Here is a 19960-nt window from a genome sequence, read left to right as displayed (position 1 = left end):
CTTTTTGATACTGGAAGAATAGGTGTAGGTGTATTTTCATCCTCCATTGCCTGTCTCAGGAATTTCTACAGCTATAACTTATATTTTATGCACTTTGCCCATTCAGTTTAATGACAATTAAATTTTATTTTAACTACCTATAGATGCCTGTATTCAATTCAAGGGAGCCTTTGCAAAATAGAGGAGTAAAATAAAGCTTCCATTAACCTTCACTAATGGGAGGTTCTCTTAAATGGTATAAAATCATCCAGTAGCGGATAACTGCATAAAAAAGTGCAAAACTTCCAACTGACATCATACTGTTTTTTCTTACATTTCCAGTTTTCTGATTGTCCCAACCTAAGCAACAGAAAGGGGCATAAGAAGTCCTCGTTATGATGCCTTTATTTATTTATTTATGCATGTATTTTTTAATTTACTTGTGCCAAAAGTATTACCACTCAAAGCTTCACTGATACCTATAAGAGTGATCTGCCAGTTCCCCCAATTTGCACCACCAAATGTGTGGAAAAATATATATTTTCAAACACTCCTGACAATTTAACAAGGACCAACTGTATTACTCTTCAGCAATTCACAATATATGAAAAACTGGACATCTACTCCTTAATCTTACTACCTTGATTTCCTAACCCCTTGAATCTGATTTTTTTTTCTTTTAATTCTTGCTCCTACCAGATAATTTTACTCAGCTTATAAGCATTTTTTTTTAACTGGAGGAGTTACAAACAGCCTCCAATGATTCCTTCACTAATTGAGGCCCTTCCATAGGTGAATAAAACTGCCTGGTGTTAGCAAAAATATAACAGAAAATATGTCACCAGATTAAAGGGGTTAAGTTCATACAACATTACAGTATGCCCTCATTACAAATGGCCATTTTGACATTTGCTTTTGCAAGTACCTTAAAAAGTAGCTGCCTATTAAATTTTCACTGGTATACATAAAACTACAAGTTCCCCAAAATTATGGATCAAAGGTGTGATATTTTGCAACACACCCCAGACTTTTAGTGAGGACTACCTGTGTATGCATGAGGTATTGACATATTTTATAATAACAGTTGTCCATAGGCCTCCCACTTTACTAAATGGCTTAGCTTCTTGTTGCAAGTCATTTAATCTCTTCAGAATGATGACACAAATATTTATTTCTTGCTACTGCCAGACTTTATTAGTTAAAAAGAGAACTCTAATAGTAATGATGGTGGACATTAAGCTCTACTGACTTCTTCTGTATGATGGTCTTTTTTTTTTTTTAATTTATACTACTGCTACATATTTTATTTGCCTCTTGAACTACTTTTTTAATATAAACAGCAGAATCATCATCATCATCTAACTCTGTGTTGCCCCATGAGGAGCGTAGTAACTCGGGGCTAGGCAAGTGGGTCCTGACATTTAAGATGAAAGTGACAAGCCTCACTCATCCCTGAGTGGCATTATGTGAGCAATAAACCCTACCCAACCCTTGGATAAAAACCTACACAGGCTCAATCTGGCTGGAGCATCTTAATTACCCACTAAACCACCAGGAGCCATAGTTTGGTTATATGGTTACCACCCAGCATAGTAAATGGTTTCCTGGTGTACAGGAAACCAATTGGCTTGTCGCTCATTGTAGAGTCACCCGCAGACACAAGAGGAAAGAAAGACAGAAGAGGAAGGAAGGAAAGAAGGAAGAGAGAGGACAGGACAGTCACCCGAGAGTGCACTTCATCGAGTGAATGGTTGGTGGGTACCCCCACCAACCACATACTGCAAAATCTTTTCTTCCAGCATACTGCTGTTAGCAGAAAATAGTAACAGCCAATCATATACTACTCCCTTCAAGGTGTTGAAGCCCATGGCTAGCCTACCCTAGTCCAGTACCTGAGGGTAGATGACCAGCCTACTACACTAACTAACTGGTACCACATGAGTGACAATCCACCAGTCATGTCTTGGGAATCAAATATTGGCAAGGTGACTAGTCTAGTTTAGGCATATCACCAACTAGCTGTGTGGTGTAGTACTTGGAGAGAGAGAGAGAGAGAGAGAGAGAGAGAGAGAGGCATTTCAGCAGGACACAGATGGCTGTTTTCTTCTGCAACTCCATCAGAAAATGGAACATCTGGACTTTTTCTTTTTTCTTTTTGGGCTGCAACAGCCCTCAAATGTTTTACATTTCATTAGGCTAACTCTTATTTAATTTAATGTAAAACAGTAGTAATTATGGACATACAGTACCTAGCTCACTGTCAATATTTCTTTTTTAGCTTGTGTTCTTAAGTTACCAGAGTCATTTCACTTGATGTAGTGCTGCCTGAGTCTTCCTTCACCTTTATCATTCTTCTGTCTCCTCTCCTCTCTTCCAATTTCTCCCATCTTTCCTGTACTTATTCTTCTTCTTCTTTCCTTTTCAGGTGGATTTGCACTGAATGACAAGCCTAATGGTTTCCTGTACGCCAGGAAACCATTTCCAGTGCCAGGTGGTAACCACATAAACAACCCATATGCACTCCCTACATGTCAACAAGTGGGTTGGCAGGGGGTTAGTGCCCCTCCCCATAAAACAACTAACTCAAACACAAACAGCCAACCCTTGCAGGATTATGGCTTCTTGCTACAGATAGATAAATAGATATGTCTGTTAGGTTTGGTCTGGTTAACAGCAATGCATAAAAATGTCGACTTTCTCTTCATGCATTCTAAACAGTTCTACATGGCTCTTTCCATGTTTGTTGACTTCTTACTGATAAAGCACTTTCAGTTCAAACTTCATACTACTACAGGTATTATGTCATCTCCAGATACAGTAAATTCTGCCCTAAACCAGTCTGTTTTCTCTCATGTTATACAACATGTTAAAAAAAAAAAAAAAAAAACTTCCTCTAACAAATGGCAAATTTGTGGATTTTGGAAAAAAAAAAAAAAAAAAAGTTCTCTATATGTTCTGCACTAAGAAGCCCCTGGACTAATATTACTGCTAATGCTGAACAGTCCATAGCTTAAGAGATTCATTAAAGAACATAAGCACAATGGACACTACAAATTTGCATTCACATCAATTACTTACACTGACAGTGTATTCACAGGCTTAATTCTATCATAAATATTACTGTACATTGCTTGGTTTTATATATACCAAGAAATTCACCCTCCTGTCAAACATAAATAGATTATGCTTGTCACAACCACTCTGACCCTTATGCTAAATCTTATATCTAACATTAGTAAGGTTTTATCTGCCACAAAACAAAAATGGCTCTACCACTACAGTATTTCTTTTTATTACAATATCACTGAATGAAAGACAATTTCATTATTTGTAGCAGCAGTAAAATTGATGCTAGTGAGCAAACTACAGTTTTTAAACACCAGCTATCAAGGCTCCTAAGCAGGACAGTCTTGGACTATAAAAGGAAACAAATAAAACAATGATTACCAAATCTATCAAACACTCTGAGTAAAATATATATATATTGCATTATACTCTAATATCAACTCAATGACTTGAGCTAAGAATACTGCACAAGGGGAAAAAACAAAAACCAAAAATATATAATACATCTAATGCACCCACAAAAACAAAGAAGCATACACTATCATACCATACTTAAAAATGTCAAAATTAAAAAATCCCAAACACTAAAACACCTCATACAGCAAACTAGGCATGTGCTTTGAAAACAGTGAATGGATATTATAAAATGAATCATAACATGCTGAAAGAACAGATATCAAGCATTATAAATATCCACACCATACATAAAAGAAAAAAAGTCATTTTCTAAAATAAGACTGATCATACCTACCCCAAGATATATACAAAGACAGCATTCCCACACTAAAAAACAATCAAACTGCAAGAGTAATCATAATTAATGCACTTTTAACTCCTTCAATCAGATTATGGACTTTTATATTCAACTTTTGTTATCACCAGATGATTTTATAAAACTTTTCAAAGACTCTTTGTATCCAAAAGGTTACTGAAGGCTATATTTATCCTCTCCAGTTCATACTGACTATCCAAAGGTTAATAAACTATGCAGTAGTAAGAATAAAATAAAATGCAGGGTAAATCATCTGACTTTAAAGAGTTAAAGAAAAAAATACTTCCCTCCTTTAATCATAATGGTAAAAAGTATAAAGTACACATTACATTAATATAAAGTTTCAACATCTCTTAAGTGGCCCCTTCAATCCGAAGACAATTTTTTCAAACTTTTTCTTGCTAACACCATTTCATTTTACTCAGAAGACCCCTCTTCAAACAAGAGGGATTGAATACAGACTTAAATAACCACTATACTGAATAAAATGAGGGGCTATGCAACGTAAGGGGTTCACAGATCACCAGCCGGATAATGCATTTTTGTTGGGTAACACTATTTTCACCCATATTCTATCATATAGCCTTGGATGAAAACACCTTCTGCCACTGGAAGTATAGTTGAAAGTCCTTCAAAAAAAAAGTATTGTGCATCGTCCGTATGCTAACTACTCGCCATTCGCCCAGGATTGGAGAAACACATCTTGGCGGTATGTGCTTGTGTGTGCATGTGTTAGTTGTGGCCAGTGTGAAAGTAGCCAGGCTGCAAGCTTCCCTTACTGACTGGCTGGCCGTAAGTGGTGGTGTGTTTGGCAGGAGTCTTTGCCACGCCATTCATCAGTCCCAATTGTTGTGCTTTGTTTGCAGCACACAAAAGGAAAGTCTTGCTGTTTTACAGCCATCTTTTGCAACTTTTACGAAGTTTCGTGTTCGTGTGTGATTACAGGGTAACACTGTCCGGTCATTGTAGTGATGGTGATGAAAGTGTTCCTGAGTGTTCAGGAACTGGTAAAAACGGTAAGTTTGTGGCGAAGTTGTTCTAAAGCAATAATGGCAAACCACCTTTATTGGGGGGCCATAACACATTCATATTGTTTAATGGTACTTATCTTTAATCTAGTCAATGTTGTTTTTTGCTTAAGCAGTCAAGTTTTGCCAGAAAAAGGGGAAAAATTTCAGGAAAATAAGAAACTTAAAAATATATTATTAATTAATATTAATTTTACAGATATGGCCAATATATTATAATAATCACAATCTACACTCAAAAACCTTTCCTAGAAAAAAATAAAATAAACATTCTACAGTCAAAATGTAAAAAGTTAAGGTTGCGAGAATATGGGGCTTTATGATTTGGTGTGAGAACACCTTACGTCGCGCGACCCCTCAAATCATCCGACAGTAACAAGAATGAAATGTATAATACATATCAGATTGAAAGAGTTCAGCAGTTCTCTAAAAATGCCCAAACTCTGCGTGTATATAGTCCTTATGTTAAATTTGCTTTCTCCTTGACATCTTGAATAATAATAATAATGTTAATAATAATGATAAAAATGATAATAATAAAAATATCTTCCAGAATGCAATTATCGTACCTGTCATATCCTTCCTACTGTTTGTTTGACATAATATAATATAAACTGTTTCAATCACAGAACACCTTTTTCAGTTTATACCTACTACTTACAATGTTATTCAGCTTAGAAGAGACCCTAGCAATGAAGAGATTAATGAAGGATGTATACCCTTCCAGTTCCTCTTGTCGCTTCTTTGGTGGATAAAATCATCTGGAGATATCAAAATTACAGTATAACAAAAAATACATCACCAGACTGAAGACGATTAACCATTTCAGTTTGAGGAAATCTATTTTCATATTACTCTTACAACTCTACACAACTTCTTCAACTGAGAAATTACCCCTACCGGTGATGGTTTAGCTAGTTCTGACTCCTCCAGTTCACAGAATCTACACTAAGTTAAATAACATCATCACAGGTTCACTTGATGAAAATGATAAATGTCACTACGTGGAAGAAGTAAGACCTGAGACCTTGAAGAAAGTAACCCCTTCAGCATTATGACAGCTCTTTATGTTTTATTTTTGCTAACCCCAGACTACATTTTTCCAAGCTGGAGGCAAATAAACCATTTAATTTGGTGATGAATTTTATAATTCATTCTTGCTACCTTCAATTTTTTTCAACTCAGGGGAGACACTGCAGACTGGAGGGGCCAGATATAGCCTTCAACAACATCTTCAATATCAGCAGGCTCTCTTATGATAAATAAAATTGCCTGGTAGCAGTAAGAATAAATTATAAATGTTATGTCATCTTAGTGAACTGATACATACACATAAATACTGTACCAGTATGAACATGTTCTTAAACAAGCATAAATACAGGAAACAGTTTAAGTTTTTAATTAATGGGGATTTCTCTCACCTATTTATCATCTGGCATTTGGCATACTGTTAAGTATCCTACAACCAATTAAAGGCTCAACCAGTTGAAAATGATAAAGACTCTTTTAGTTTATTCTTGTTACTGCCAGATAACAGTTACTCAACTTAGGAAAGACTTTTTGAATGGAAGAGGTTTGAAACAGCTTTCATTAACATTTTCAAATATTGTACATGGGATCTCCCCTAACTGCATTAAACTGTCTGTTCAGTAGCCAGAGGGAAAATAAATGTACATCCTCAGGCTGTTGTTTTTACAAATGCATGGTTATCTGAAACATGATCCCTCATAAGCTGCTGGCTTAAACTGCCCTTCTGTAGTCCACCATCTTCGTTGGGTGGAGAGGAAAGTACTTAAGGGACGTTTGCATAACCAGGCAGTTGAGTTGCCTTGTTATATCACTACCACCAAACAAATGAGTCCCTCTCCAGCACCCATCCCCATGCTGATGGGGCTGATAAAGTGTGGACTAAATTCCTGATATAACTACAGTACTGAATAAAAGATAATACAAGACGACAGTGCCTGATAATTAAATACACTGTACGTACGAGTATTATCAGACTTACACTGTATGTTCATCCTTAGGCCATAAACTGCAACATATGGAAGCATCAATGTCAACCTCTTTAACATGATGACTTTTTATTTTACTGTATTCTTCATACCTCCATACAATTTTACTCAGCTTAGGAGAGCCTTTTTGAACTGAATGGGTTACATAGTTTACAGAGTTCCTCCTCATTGCTAAGGGGTTCTCCTAAGATGAATAATACTATCTGAAGGTGGCAAGAATAAAGTTTTAAAAATGTCATCAGCTTCAAGGGATTAAGGGCTGTGGCAATAAAGGCAGTGTAAGCAATATGGGCAGTGCAGTCAAGGTGAATATATATGAATATGAGAGTAAGTTGAAGTACTTGTCTGTGAGTGACTGAGCAAGTGATATGTAGTAATCTAGGAAGCTATGTTGCTGGGTAAACACGGCATGCAGAATAATGCAGAGGAGTAAAAGAGATTGTGCTGAGTGATGAGTGTGAGCAACTGTATGCTTGTGTATGTGACAATGACTGTGCATTATATAATCTGGGCAAGTGTGAATAACTGTCTCCTTGTATACTGGTATGTGACGATGAATGTGCATTACTTACTGTGGGTGTGGGTATGGCTTACCGTAAATGAAGGGCATTACACTATTTTGTGGGTGCCGGGACTTCCATATCATCCCTGCAGCGTGGGATGTAGAGCGGCACACACCCATGCTCCCAGATGTCCTGAGGATATGGTGTGTCCTGACTCCAACACCCAGTGTCCAGGTCATAGCACTCTATCACACCTGTGGCACGGTCAAAAGTGGCATCAGAGTGAAAACCACCAACAACATGGAGTCTGGATGTGACAACAGTGATGCCGGCGTGATAACGAGGAGTGGGGACACGGGTGACAGGGGTCCAGGTGTCTGTGCGGGGGTCATAGCAGTCCACAGTGTCCACCAACACCCTCCCTCCACCTCCTTCATCTTCACGCCATCCCCCAGCCACATACAAACATCCAGCATATGCCACAACAGAGTGGTCAGCACGAGGAGTGGGGAGAGGGGCACGAGGCAGCCAGGCAGCAGCAGCAGGACAGTAAACCAAGCAGGAGTCTAACACCCTGTCCCCCTCCAAACCACCACATACATATAGACGACCAGCCAGTGCAGCAGCCCCATGTTGTGCCCTTGGTCCTGGCAGCCCCGCCACACTCTTCCACACATCAGTTTTGGGGTCATAAGCCTCGCAGGGGCCTTCCTCTTCTCCAGCTCCTCCCTCACCTGCCTCACATGCTCCACCTACTGCATAAAGGCGGCCATTCAGCACACTGAGAGAGAAGCGGCAGCGCTCCCTCATCATTGGGGCCATGGTGGTCCAGCAGTCAGCTTGGGGGCTGTACCGAAAGCCAAAGGGATGAATGTTTTCCTGGAGGGCTTGGTTAAAGCAGCCACCCACAACATACAAGTGATTGTTGAGTACTGCTGTGCCATAGTTACACTGTTCCACATGGGGGATGGTTGTGAGGTGGCGCCACACTCCTGCTGAAGCTAGGTAGTAGCTCAGGTCATTAGTGATACCACTGATGCTGAACCCTCCCACCTTCACCACTCCTAGTTCCAGCCCCCGGGAATTAACCAGGCCTGCAGGAGGTGCGGGGCCTCGACCTGGCCCCATTGCCCTCACTGCTGCCACTACTGCATCCCCCAGGCCAGGCAATCGAGCAGTACGTTCTAGGACAGGGCGAGGCACTTCAGCCAGGTTGAGGCAATGCAAAAGGGCAGGAGCATGGCAGGCACGGGTAGGGCAGTGAGACAGCCAGCCTGCCACCACACCTAACACCTGTGCCTCACCACAGTCCACAGGGTAGTCTGAAGACAGCAGGTGCACCAACTGGCTCACACTCAGTCGCTGGAAGTCACTTGAACGACCCAGCTGCTGCAGGTGGGCGCTCATGAATGCATACACACGCCCACGTAGTCGACCTAAGCTGTACGTCTCAGCAATGGTTGCAATGTCCACACAGTTGTCCAAGTCAATCTGATTCTGGAAGTGCATTGAGAATTGCTAAATGCACAATTACTGTTTCTTCAATGAACAAACTATACTAAACTGTTACTGTTACTGCAATGAGCAAACTATACTAAACTATCACTGTTACTGCAATGAACAAACTATACCAAACTATTACTGCTACAGTAATAAACTTTACTTTTTAAAAATCCATAACTTTTACTGCTCAACTAATCTTACAAATATCATTAATAAAAACAATATGATTCTTGCATTTTACTACTCTGACATGACACAACACATACAAGTACTGGGCCCTTGGGTAATATAGGTAACTTATCTAAGATGTGACCACGTTAACTAAAACCTTATCGATCAAGTGTTAGAAAACAATTATAAAGGCCAACCTGTTATTAACTACTTTGACAAAATCACCCTTTTTCCTCTTACTTCTCTACACTGCCAAAATGACTCTAAATACTTCACCAAATTACAAATGTTATAATAAATTAAAACCTGTGCTACTACCAAGAGTTCAGAGTTAGTTTATATAAACTGCAGGGGTCAGTGAACAACACATGCATTACTCAGCCTGGTAGATGCGAGACAGCTACATGTTACCACTTAGCTACCAGGGCAACAGTCTCACACTTCATTATGGGTCACTTTTACATGCTGACTCCACCACCAACCACAATTTTGTGTTACACTTCATTTATCACAAAAAACTTTCCTATTCATGATTACAAAATACTGATCTGAATACAGTCAGTCCTACATGTTTGTGGGGATGCTATTTACATGTTGAAAGTTAGTCACTGTGGATAACATCAGGGAAGGCCATGACAGGGCTTCCAATCACTTTGTGGCCACAGAACTATGTGGCAGTGTTCCCCCAAAAAAGTATTGAAAATTAAGAACTCTGTGCCTTCCAATAATGGCAAGGGCTGGTATACAACGTTCTGTGCATGAAAACAACTGCATCATGTACCATCAGCAGTGCTCAGTAAGAGTACCAACTCCATTTGTTTACAGATTCATCCCTTTGTGAGTTTGGCTCAGTGAATCAGCTCACTATTTTGGAAAGGTGGCCCTACCTCCTTGATATGAGTAGGCAACTAGATCAGGTGTATAACTTAAACCCATTACTGTACACTGTAAGTTAAGTCTGGTGTCTCACGGTGCCAAGTTCTGCCTTTATTCCGAGTTGACCATCCTTGAAGCAATAATATTTGCAGTAGCAAATCTATATTAAGTAAGGATGGAACTTTGGGGGATGAAGTGCATGAAAGGGTACAGCAGGGAAGGAAGGTTGTTGGTTCACTGAAAGCAGTGATGAGAAATAAGGAGGTGAGTATGGAAGTTAAGAAGTCACTGCATGACAGTATTGTGATCCCTACCCTGACATTTGGAAGCGAGGCGTGGACCTTGCAAGAGGGGAACAAGTCAAGAGTGAGAGAAGTGGAAATGAGTTACTTGAAAGGAGCATGTGGAGTGACATGGAGGGACAGGTTGATGAATGAAGAAGTGAAGGAATGTTGTGGGGTGGATGTGGATGTGGCTGAGAAGATTAGGAGAAATACACTGAGGTGGTTTGGACATGTGGAAAGAATGGAAAATGAAAGACTGACTAAGAGGGTGTATGTAGGTGAAGTGGAGGGAGGGAGAGGGAGGGGTAGGCCGAGGATGAGGTGGAGGGATGGAATTGAGAGGTATATGAGGGAAGGGGGGTGAGTTGGGGGGAGGGTAGTCAAATGGTGGGTGACAGAGCGACTTGGAGGCGTTTTGTCTGCGGCCACCCTTTGCAGGATTAGGGCGTCGGGCTATAGATAGATAGATAGAAATCTGTATATATTTTCTTGCGAAGGCAAATTATACTGACAATACTTAAACCTGTCAATTCAGTCATAATATACTGTATAGCTGGCTGAATTCACTGGACCAAACTCAGTGACACACAAAAACACCAGATACCACACTGAAACTCATTATACTTACATCTGCAACAGACTCCCACTCCTCTAACACACACACAACATTCCTAAGTGAGAATACCAATTACCTGTTACTTCATATCATGTGATTATGTCTAGTGATGACCAGTAAGCAGAACAGAACACCTGATAGTTAGTTAATTTTGTGCAATTATATATGTAAATGACCAAAAAAAGGGCAGATTATACAGTACTGTCTGATGATGTTTTGGGGCACAACAAAGGGCTGATATAAAAAAACATATGCCGCTGCTATATACAGTATCTTATAACAAAACTAGTGCTTGCCCACAGAAATTTGCAGTACTACCTAATAGCTTTCCCATCACAAAATGTTTGCAAATACCATTACCTTTGTTACTATACCGCTACTGAGCCAACAATGACCAATTCTGACCAAGAAGTCGAAAAAATTATTTGAGCATATTTTCATACATCACAATTTCTGACAATATCGTGTCATCGGGTCATGGGCAATCGCAAAAATTTGTTCGGTATTTTTCTGACACCCCTTGGACTTACTCCAATCTAATGTAAAAAGAACTAGGTTGATATCTATTATTGTTCTCATGAAAGAAACAAACAAATGCACAGACAGACATTTTCGTGTGTCATGATTTCTGACAATTTTACACTGCAGCATCACGCACAACTGCCAAATTTTTGGGAGGGTATTTTTCTGTCACGCCCTGGACTTATTCCAAACTATTTCAAAATGAATTAGGTCGATATACATTACTGTTCTTGTGAAAGAAACAAACAAACCCAAAGACACACACACATACTCAGTTTGATTTTATTATTTAGATATTCTGTGTACGAAATACACTGTACCTTCAAATATCTCAAAATACACTTTAACAAGTAAATTCTCATGTCTGATGAGGTTTCAGGGCATTACAAAGGTTTTTCAGCAACAAAACATTCTATCTAACTATCTATCATCTAATCCTACATTGCCCCAAGAGGAGTGTAGGAGCCCAGGGCTAGGCAAGTTGGTCCTGACATTTAAGATGAAAGTGACCAGCCTCACTCATCTCTGAATGGCATTACATGAGCAATCAACCCCAACAACCCCTTAGATATAAACCTTCACTGGCTCAATCCGACTGGAGCGCCATAATTACCCACTAAACCACCAGGCACCAAAATTTGGTTATATGGTTACCACCCAGTGTAGAATTATACTAAATTAAATGTAAACACAACACCTAGTCTACATCTCTCTTTCTAAACTCTCCCTCCTCTTTCATTCACAATCTTCAATTTCTTCCTCCTTAACCCTCCGCTACTCTACCCTAACCTCATTATATAGTACCTGGTTTACTCTAACTTGATGGGAAACTGCTGCCTCTACACGCTGAACATTGAGCTGTTATAGGAAATTAGTACAGTAATAAAATCTGTTGCTAGCTATGAGATAATGTCAGGGAAATGATGTATGATTGTGGCATTATCTGATTCTCACTTTAAATAACAAGCAACTGACTAAAACAAGAGGCAAATCTATGTCAGGTACTGTACAATCAAAATGACTACCCACCTGGAGATAGGTAGAACATGCCTCCACCACTGTCAGGACCTGGACGTGAGCTGCTGCCGCCAATACCTCCTGCACATTGGCCAAATTGAGAGAGAGACGACTTGTGTATGCATATTCCAAGAGGCATCCCAGTCCGCCAGCACTCACTCCATTCAGGTGGATGACCGACTGGCACCGCTCCCGCATCTCATCGGTAAACATGGCACGGAAGTAGTCGCTGCATGAGGCTAGGACTACACGGTGAGCCTGTGTGTGTTCAGTGAAGGTTTTAATAGGTATACTAGGAATATAAAGGATGATTATTATATAGTAATGCACCCCCTCAATTTACAAGTCATACTGACTCAAAGAGAAAGCACACCAGTTCAGATGCTATGGTGTCCTGAACTTGTGAATTTTCAGAGAGATGGGAGAAGTAAAAACAAGAGTAATGGAGAGAGGGATGGTGTGGGTAATGAATGGTGATGGATGGAATATCTCAAATTTGTTGTATGCTGATAATGCAGTGCTACTTGCAAATACCTGACAAAAGCTTGGTTGACTAGTGTTGAGTTTTGCTGATGTCGGTGAGTGTCGTGCCATGAGAGTCAGAAAAGAGTAAAGTGATGGTAATCGAGAGAAAAGGTGATTCCCAGTGTGATGTTACAGTGAATGGAGAGAGACTGGAACTGGTGAGAGAGTTCAAATACCTTGGTATATTGATAGAAAAGAGAGGAAAATGTGCAAAAGAAGTGGAAAGTAGACTGACACATGGAAGGAAGGTAGCTGGTGCTATGAAGGCCTTGATAAGAAACAGAGGTTTGAGTGCTGCAGCTCCACAAGGCTTACATGAAGGAGTGTTAGTGCCAACTTTAACATAGGAATATGAGGCTATGGTGTGGCATGAAAATGAGAAGTCAAGAATGACAGTAGTGGAGATGGGACTGCTGAGGAATGTCTGTGGAGTGCAGAGAGTGGATAGGATACGAAATAATGTGATTCGTGAATGATGTGCAGTGAGGAAGTCTGTGGACACCAAAACTGAACAGAGTGTCCTGAGATGGTATGGTCATGCAGAGAGAATGGATAACAATAGGGTGATGAAAAAGGCATATCTGAGCGAATCTGAAGGAGGGAGGAGGCAAGGTAGGCCAAGGAGAAGGTGGAGGGATGTGGATGAATGTGTGAGGAACAGAGGTATGGAAGTCAGTGAGGCTAGGAGACTGACAAGAGAGAGCTGGCTGGATTATTGTTGTGCGAAGATGTGCATGATCAAGGATTTGGCACCGTTTTTTTAACAAGCCAGTGTTCACACTGACTCTACTGGATACGTTTATGTGAAGCTACAGAATGTGATGAAATTTTTGGGCCTGTCAGGTAAAGCCAGGATTCGGGGGCTTGAATGATGAGTGAATGGAGGCATGGCCCACTGGAGTGGGAAAACTTGGGCTGTCTGGACACTGCTACTCCTCAACTTGCCCTAGGGTAAGAAAGAAGGTCCGGATGATGATAATGATGACTTTCATTTTTTTCATCAAATATCTGTACCAGCTTTATGGATATGAGATGGAAGAAGGCATACTGAAATGTGGGCAGACATATCTCCAGGTCAATATCTACAATACTTTAGCTGTACTGGGCAACAAAATAATAAGAATACAGGAAATTCAATTCTCATCAGTCTGCTGAGGTACAGTCACTCATAAAAGAAGCGATACATCGCTAGCCAACCCCATCGCGTTTCGTGTGGTAACACTGTAACCTTTACAACTTCAGGTGATTTGAGTTGCATGATCATTATGGCACCAACAGTGAAATGCTAAAATTTTGTGTAAGATATTAAGAGGATGTATTATCTAAGACTTATTGCACAAAAATGTACCGGGTAACATGAAATACCTAACAATAAACGTACGATAAAATCAATAAACAAACATAATGAAGAAATTCATATTCTGTGAAAATATCATGAGGCATGTAATGCAGTAATTCTACAGGAGTGATCTGAAACTCTCAGCCTAATAGAGGTATAACTTTCATCTTTATTTTTGCAGTAAACTACTGTTTTAGTTATAACAGTATCATTCCCGCAGTAATATATTTTATCCAGTAATACATCACAAAGTCGGCTGTAGGTTATGCATCAATTCTTTTTCTTTTGAAGAGGTCATCAAGATCACAGTTATTTTACAAACCTCATCAAAAGAGTTAAACCATAATAATGTCAAAGAGGTGTCCCTATTTCACCATGGTGTTGTGGCCTACCTTGAAATAACACATCATGAAGACATGCCACCTTTAAAATTGAGTAGCCTCATGCAAATGACATTTTTTTTTTTTTTTTTTTTTTTCAGCCTCAAGATGTTTATAATGTGCAGGTCAGTACAAGGTTGATCACTGGTCTTTCCAGGACATGTTCTGACGTAACAACTCCCAGTCGGTAATGTGACATTAAAGTTTTAAACGTGTCATACGTTAGGCTATAGGGTGCAAGTTGTAGTAATCACTTCAAAGGAATGCTTTGAATTGTGTGGGGATTTGCTGGAAATCATTGGCAGATACGACATCATAACTGTTTTTGTGTATCAACTCATCATGTTTTAATGTGAATGATACATGCTACACTGTGAAAGTGTTCAACATTCGATTATCTACTGAAGTTAAAGGATTTGCTGCTTGCACTATAATACGATTAATTAATATACAAAGTTATATTACGAAGAGCATTTCCACACATGGCATAGCTACATTAGTTCATCTAGAAGTGAAACTAAATTCGAGGTGGGGTTCACTCAGGCATAGTACCTCAAAGCCCAACTCCAATCACCTGAAGTTGTAAAGGTTACAATGCTGCCAGACAAAATGCGGAGGGGTTGGCTAGAAAGGTATCATTTCTTCTACGCGTGACTGTACATCACAGTCAGAGGCAGGTCCTCTACTGAGGTATGATGCAGTTTACATGTTAAGGAAGTCCCATATTAGGGTTGGCTATGGTACAGCCAAAAATTTCTAAGGATTGTAAGTTAAACCAAGTGCCAAACCAGGTAAATAACTCCCAACAGCTGCAGGGAACTCTTGGGAAAAGTTATCACAGATGTGTAACAAGATCTGTAACACTTTGAGAGTCTCAGCTTGGACTTTTACACTACATATTGCTGAATTTTCCTGCCTAAGACTGATGACTGTGTGGCATGGTAACAAACTTCATGCCACACTTCAATCTCATGGTAGAACTTCCCGGAGTCATTACAGCCAACCATCTACTATGGTACCTCATAATCCCAATCATCATCAAGTCACTTTTTTTTAAATCCAACACACAACTCAGAATATGCATCAGGACTGTTCAACAAAAAATTAGTCAAATGATAACATTTACAACAGTACATCACTCACCTTAAAAGCCTCACCACCAGCCACCAGGGTAACATCAAGGAGGAGTCCCTTTGAGCGCAGGGTGTTGAGTCCGTAGAGAAGTGTGCCCGTGTGGGAGGGATGCTCCACGTGTACTGTATTCAGTGGACGAGGAGCTCCACTGCGGGACCCTCCACTCCGCGTCATGATCACATTACCTGCAGGTGGATAGGAATATCATGGTATGTTTTTGCCAATCCAGCCCCATGGCCAATCCACCCCATTCTTTCATCCCTGCTAACCAAATCTAACCTAATTTAATTTACCCTAACCTTACCTAACTTTAACTAAACTATACAAACTTAACTGGAATGACTTGGGGACATGAATTTTGGGGGTGTATTCACCTGTTACCAAAGTTTATCCACTTTAATGTCCCAACAGAAGCATAAGGTCTGGGTCTTGACTGCTTAGTACAGACAATTAAGGGAAGAAAGATCAATTTCTCACCCCAGAATGGCAACAAGTGAGCAATAAAACCCCAGCCATTCCTCGGATTTGAACCCTATATGGGGCATATCCACTTGGAATACCTAGTACTGTACCCTACTGGTACTAGCAAAAAATGAATAAAAAAAATTAAAAAAAAAAAAGTATTTACGACACTGATTTACTGTACTGTCACTGGATCAGCCTCTCTAATAGTGTCTGCAGCCCCTGAACCACAAGTCTGAATTAACAGAAGAGGTGTTTATGGTCTATCTATCTATCTATCTATCTATTGCTAGACACCATAATCCCGTAAGGGGTGGCCATTTGACCTCGAGTTATTTGTTTTACGGGAAAGGGGACTAACCATCCACAACCCACTTGTTGACATGTAGGAAGCACATATGGTTTGGTTATATGGTTACCACCCAGCATTGTAAATGATTTCCTGGCTTACAGGAAACCATTTGGCTTGTCACTCAATGTAAAACCACCTGTAAAGGAAAGAAAAGCAATAAGAAGTGACAGGGAAGATGGGGGAAATAGAAGGAGAGGAGAGCAGACGCAGAAAAAGAATGATAAAGGCTAAGGAAGAAGTAGGTAGCACTACATTAAGTGAGTGGATAATGGTCGCCACCACCTACCACAAATGTTTATGGTACTTTTCCTATATTTTGATCTGTAACTCTTTCTACCCCATGGGGTGGTTGGGGTTCATTGTTCACATAATGCCATTCAGGGATGAGTGAGGCTGGTCACTCTCATCTTAAATGTCAGAACCAACTTGCCTAGCCTCGGGCTCCTATGCTCCTCTTGAGGCAACATAGGATTGGATGGTGGATGGATGAACTCTTTCAATCCCAAATATACTACGGCATCATTATTTAAACAGCTGTATAATTTTCCTTTTTATTTTTTTTTAATGCAAGGAAGATGGAACCAAAGGCCAGGAGCCTGCAAACCATTCCTTCGAAGAAAAAAAAAAACGAAAACAATAGGAAAGAGAGCCAAATTCAAGATCCGTTCATTTCAAGATGCCAGGACACTGCGTTTGAAAGACTGGAGATCACAGGAAGTAGGAAATACAGAGGGAGACAGTTCCAGAGTTGACCTGTACTACTGTACTGTAAACTCGGTGATTTCTTAATCCATGTACAGTATTGCATACAGTTCGTCCACTTCAAATGAGCAAAGATTCTCATCATTTTGTCTCTTATTTCCTGTAACTAATACCCAGAATATGGCCTCCAGCACTTTTTTATTTTTACCACCATCTCAGCATTCAAAATGACAAAATACCAACTCAAGGTCGTTAAAAGTCGACAGGGTATTGTGTAAAACAGGGTTATGATGTTGATGTACTTTGCGATGTCACCTAGTTAAGCACCTCCTATATTATAATGTAGCCATGTCATAAGCAGATTGGCCTATACAGTGTTTGGCATGCTCCTGTGGTGAAGTGCAAGGGCGAGTGGGAAGTCCATGTGTGGGTGGACTACTAGACCTTGGAAACAGGTTTTATAGCCTATGTCCAGAGTAGGATGTATTATTACACACACACACACACACACACACACACACACACACACACACACACGACTAAAACAAAAACATACGTATATTTACTGTACAGTATACACACACGACTAAAACAAAAACATACGTATATTTGTGTGTGTGCGCGCGCACACATACACACCTCCGTCAGGTGCTGACTCCTGTTCACCAACCTACGACCCAGATGGAGCCCCCAGCCTGGAGGAGTACCGGAGAGGCCCCATGACTACCACCGGGCTCTTCTCCCTGCAGCCGGACCCTGAGAGGACACGCCTGACAGACCCCGATGTAGGCCGACGCCGCAGCCCCCTCCTGACGGCGTCTCCGAACACCGGAGACCGCAGCCCTTGTACCTGACCGCCACGACGACCAGACCCGAAAGGAGTGACGGTGAAAGCACAGTGTCCGTGACATAGTGAAGTAAAGGCAGAACAGCGAATTAACAGTATAAAAGAAGTCAGTGAGAAAGCATCAGTGACAATAAAAAAGTGGTGGAATAAACAAGGTAACAGTGAAACAGTGAACACAGCAAGGCAGTGAAATACGGGTCTATCACAGTGAATACGCTACCAAATAATAACGCCGCACAACACTAAGATCATACGCAGGCCACAGTGTTAAAGTAATAATTACCCACAGCGAAATAGTACCATCAATTCCACCAATATATAAAACCTGGACTTCCTGCAATAATAGTGCATAACCCCTCTGCCCTAAGTGCTATTCACCTTACCCGACCTTGACCTGAGTAGTATCCTGCGCGATACTAACAACCCATATCTAGGCCTAAGAATTATATTTGACCCTGAAACACCTAGCATTACAGTAAGTTATTGTATCAGTTTCAGCAAATGACGTCACCTGATTCTGCCAGATGGAGTACGCCATGACGTAACACAGTATGACTGCTACTTGCTTCGTGGGATTACAGTAAACCCATGACGGATATTTCACTACCCACTGATTTTTTTTACGCTGCCTTGACATTCGTGGGCCCGGATTCAGAAATGAACTAACGATTATCTCCCTGTCGCAACCATGATTTGTTGGAAAGACGTGGACTGTACCTTTCCGTGTCTCTTGGTCTGTCTCCATAAACATCTCACTTAGGCCGAAGGGGAAAATATTCTTATTCTTATTATCATTACCGTGTGTGTGTGTGTGTGTGTGTGTGTGTGTGTGTGAAGGGCATGGAAAGGTGAATACGGAAACGTTCCATATCTTTCGTTCTTCCTGCAAAAACAAACATTAATTACGAGAAAAATATTATTACGGTATATATACGTTGTGAGAGAGAGAGAGAGAGAGAGAGAGAGAGAGAGAGAGAGAGAGAGAGAGAGAGAGAATCATCGCAACAAGTACCTCAATCATTTTCACCTTACCATTACCACCAACCTAGCCCTTGGTCCACCCCAGGCCCCTCCTTCCCTAACCTTGGCGGTGGTTTGGGTGATTCCCTTCCTGTTCTCCATCACCCTCTTCCCTCACCACCACCACCACCACCACACACTCCCCTCCCCTACCACCCCCACCCCCACAACTCCCTCACTACCAACACCACACAACCCATTCCATAAGTTAAACGAAACTTGGTCGTGTCTTTTTTTTCCTGGTCTTTCGGTACCCAATTAAAAAAGGACCTGGATAGTAAAACTAACGGTTGCCTCTCATAGTTTGAGGGAAGAAGGGACTCTGTAAAAACTGACTGACAGCTTTAATGACCACCTTGTAATCAGTAGGCATTCATTCTAACCCTTCTTTTTTTTTTCTCCCCCCCCCCTTTTTCTCAACTCTACCTTTCCCTCTCTTCCATATCGCCCCACAACCACTCGTCCTCCACCCTCATCCCTAAGGTTTCCTCTACCTTCCCGTTCTTTTCCACAGCACCTCTCCCATTCTCTCCTCCACTATTACCCACCCACCCTCTCTCCTCCACTATTACCCACCCACCCTCTCTCCTATACCCTCCTCCTCCTCTCGTTTCTTTTTCATAACACCCCCCACCCTCTCCTCGACTTTACCCAACTCTCCACTTCTCTCTCTTCTATATCACCCCTCCACCTCTACCCCACCTTCACTCTTTAACTCTCCTCCCCTTCTCCTTTCTCTTCCACTTCACCCCTCCATCATCACCCACCCACCTTCACCTCAAAGCACCTCCACCTCTCATTTCCCTTCCATTTCACCTCTTACCACCCCCAGCCTACATTCTCCACC

General features: G+C 40.9%; 1 protein-coding gene across 1 annotated transcript; it reads right to left on the bottom strand.

Annotated features, from left to right (window-relative positions):
* Positions 1-7474: 7474 nt before the first annotated feature.
* LOC145410336 (kelch-like protein 26) lies at positions 7475-15910 on the bottom strand. Its single transcript, XM_080280474.1, has 3 exons — positions 15740-15910; positions 12365-12610; positions 7475-8860 (listed from the first exon to the last, which is right to left on the bottom strand). The coding sequence occupies exons 1-3, from the start codon at positions 15902-15904 to the stop codon at positions 7475-7477; spliced, it is 1797 nt and encodes a 598-aa protein (XP_080136600.1). The 5' UTR covers positions 15905-15910.
* Positions 15911-19960: the final 4050 nt, after the last annotated feature.

Source organism: Coenobita brevimanus, chromosome 85 (assembly GCF_032717465.1).
Source record: "Coenobita brevimanus isolate Jiangsu-jjx chromosome 85, ASM3271746v2, whole genome shotgun sequence".
Lineage (NCBI taxonomy): Eukaryota > Metazoa > Arthropoda > Malacostraca > Decapoda > Coenobitidae > Coenobita > Coenobita brevimanus.
Note: the sequence above shows the minus strand (reverse complement) of the source record. Positions and strands in the feature narration are given on the sequence as shown.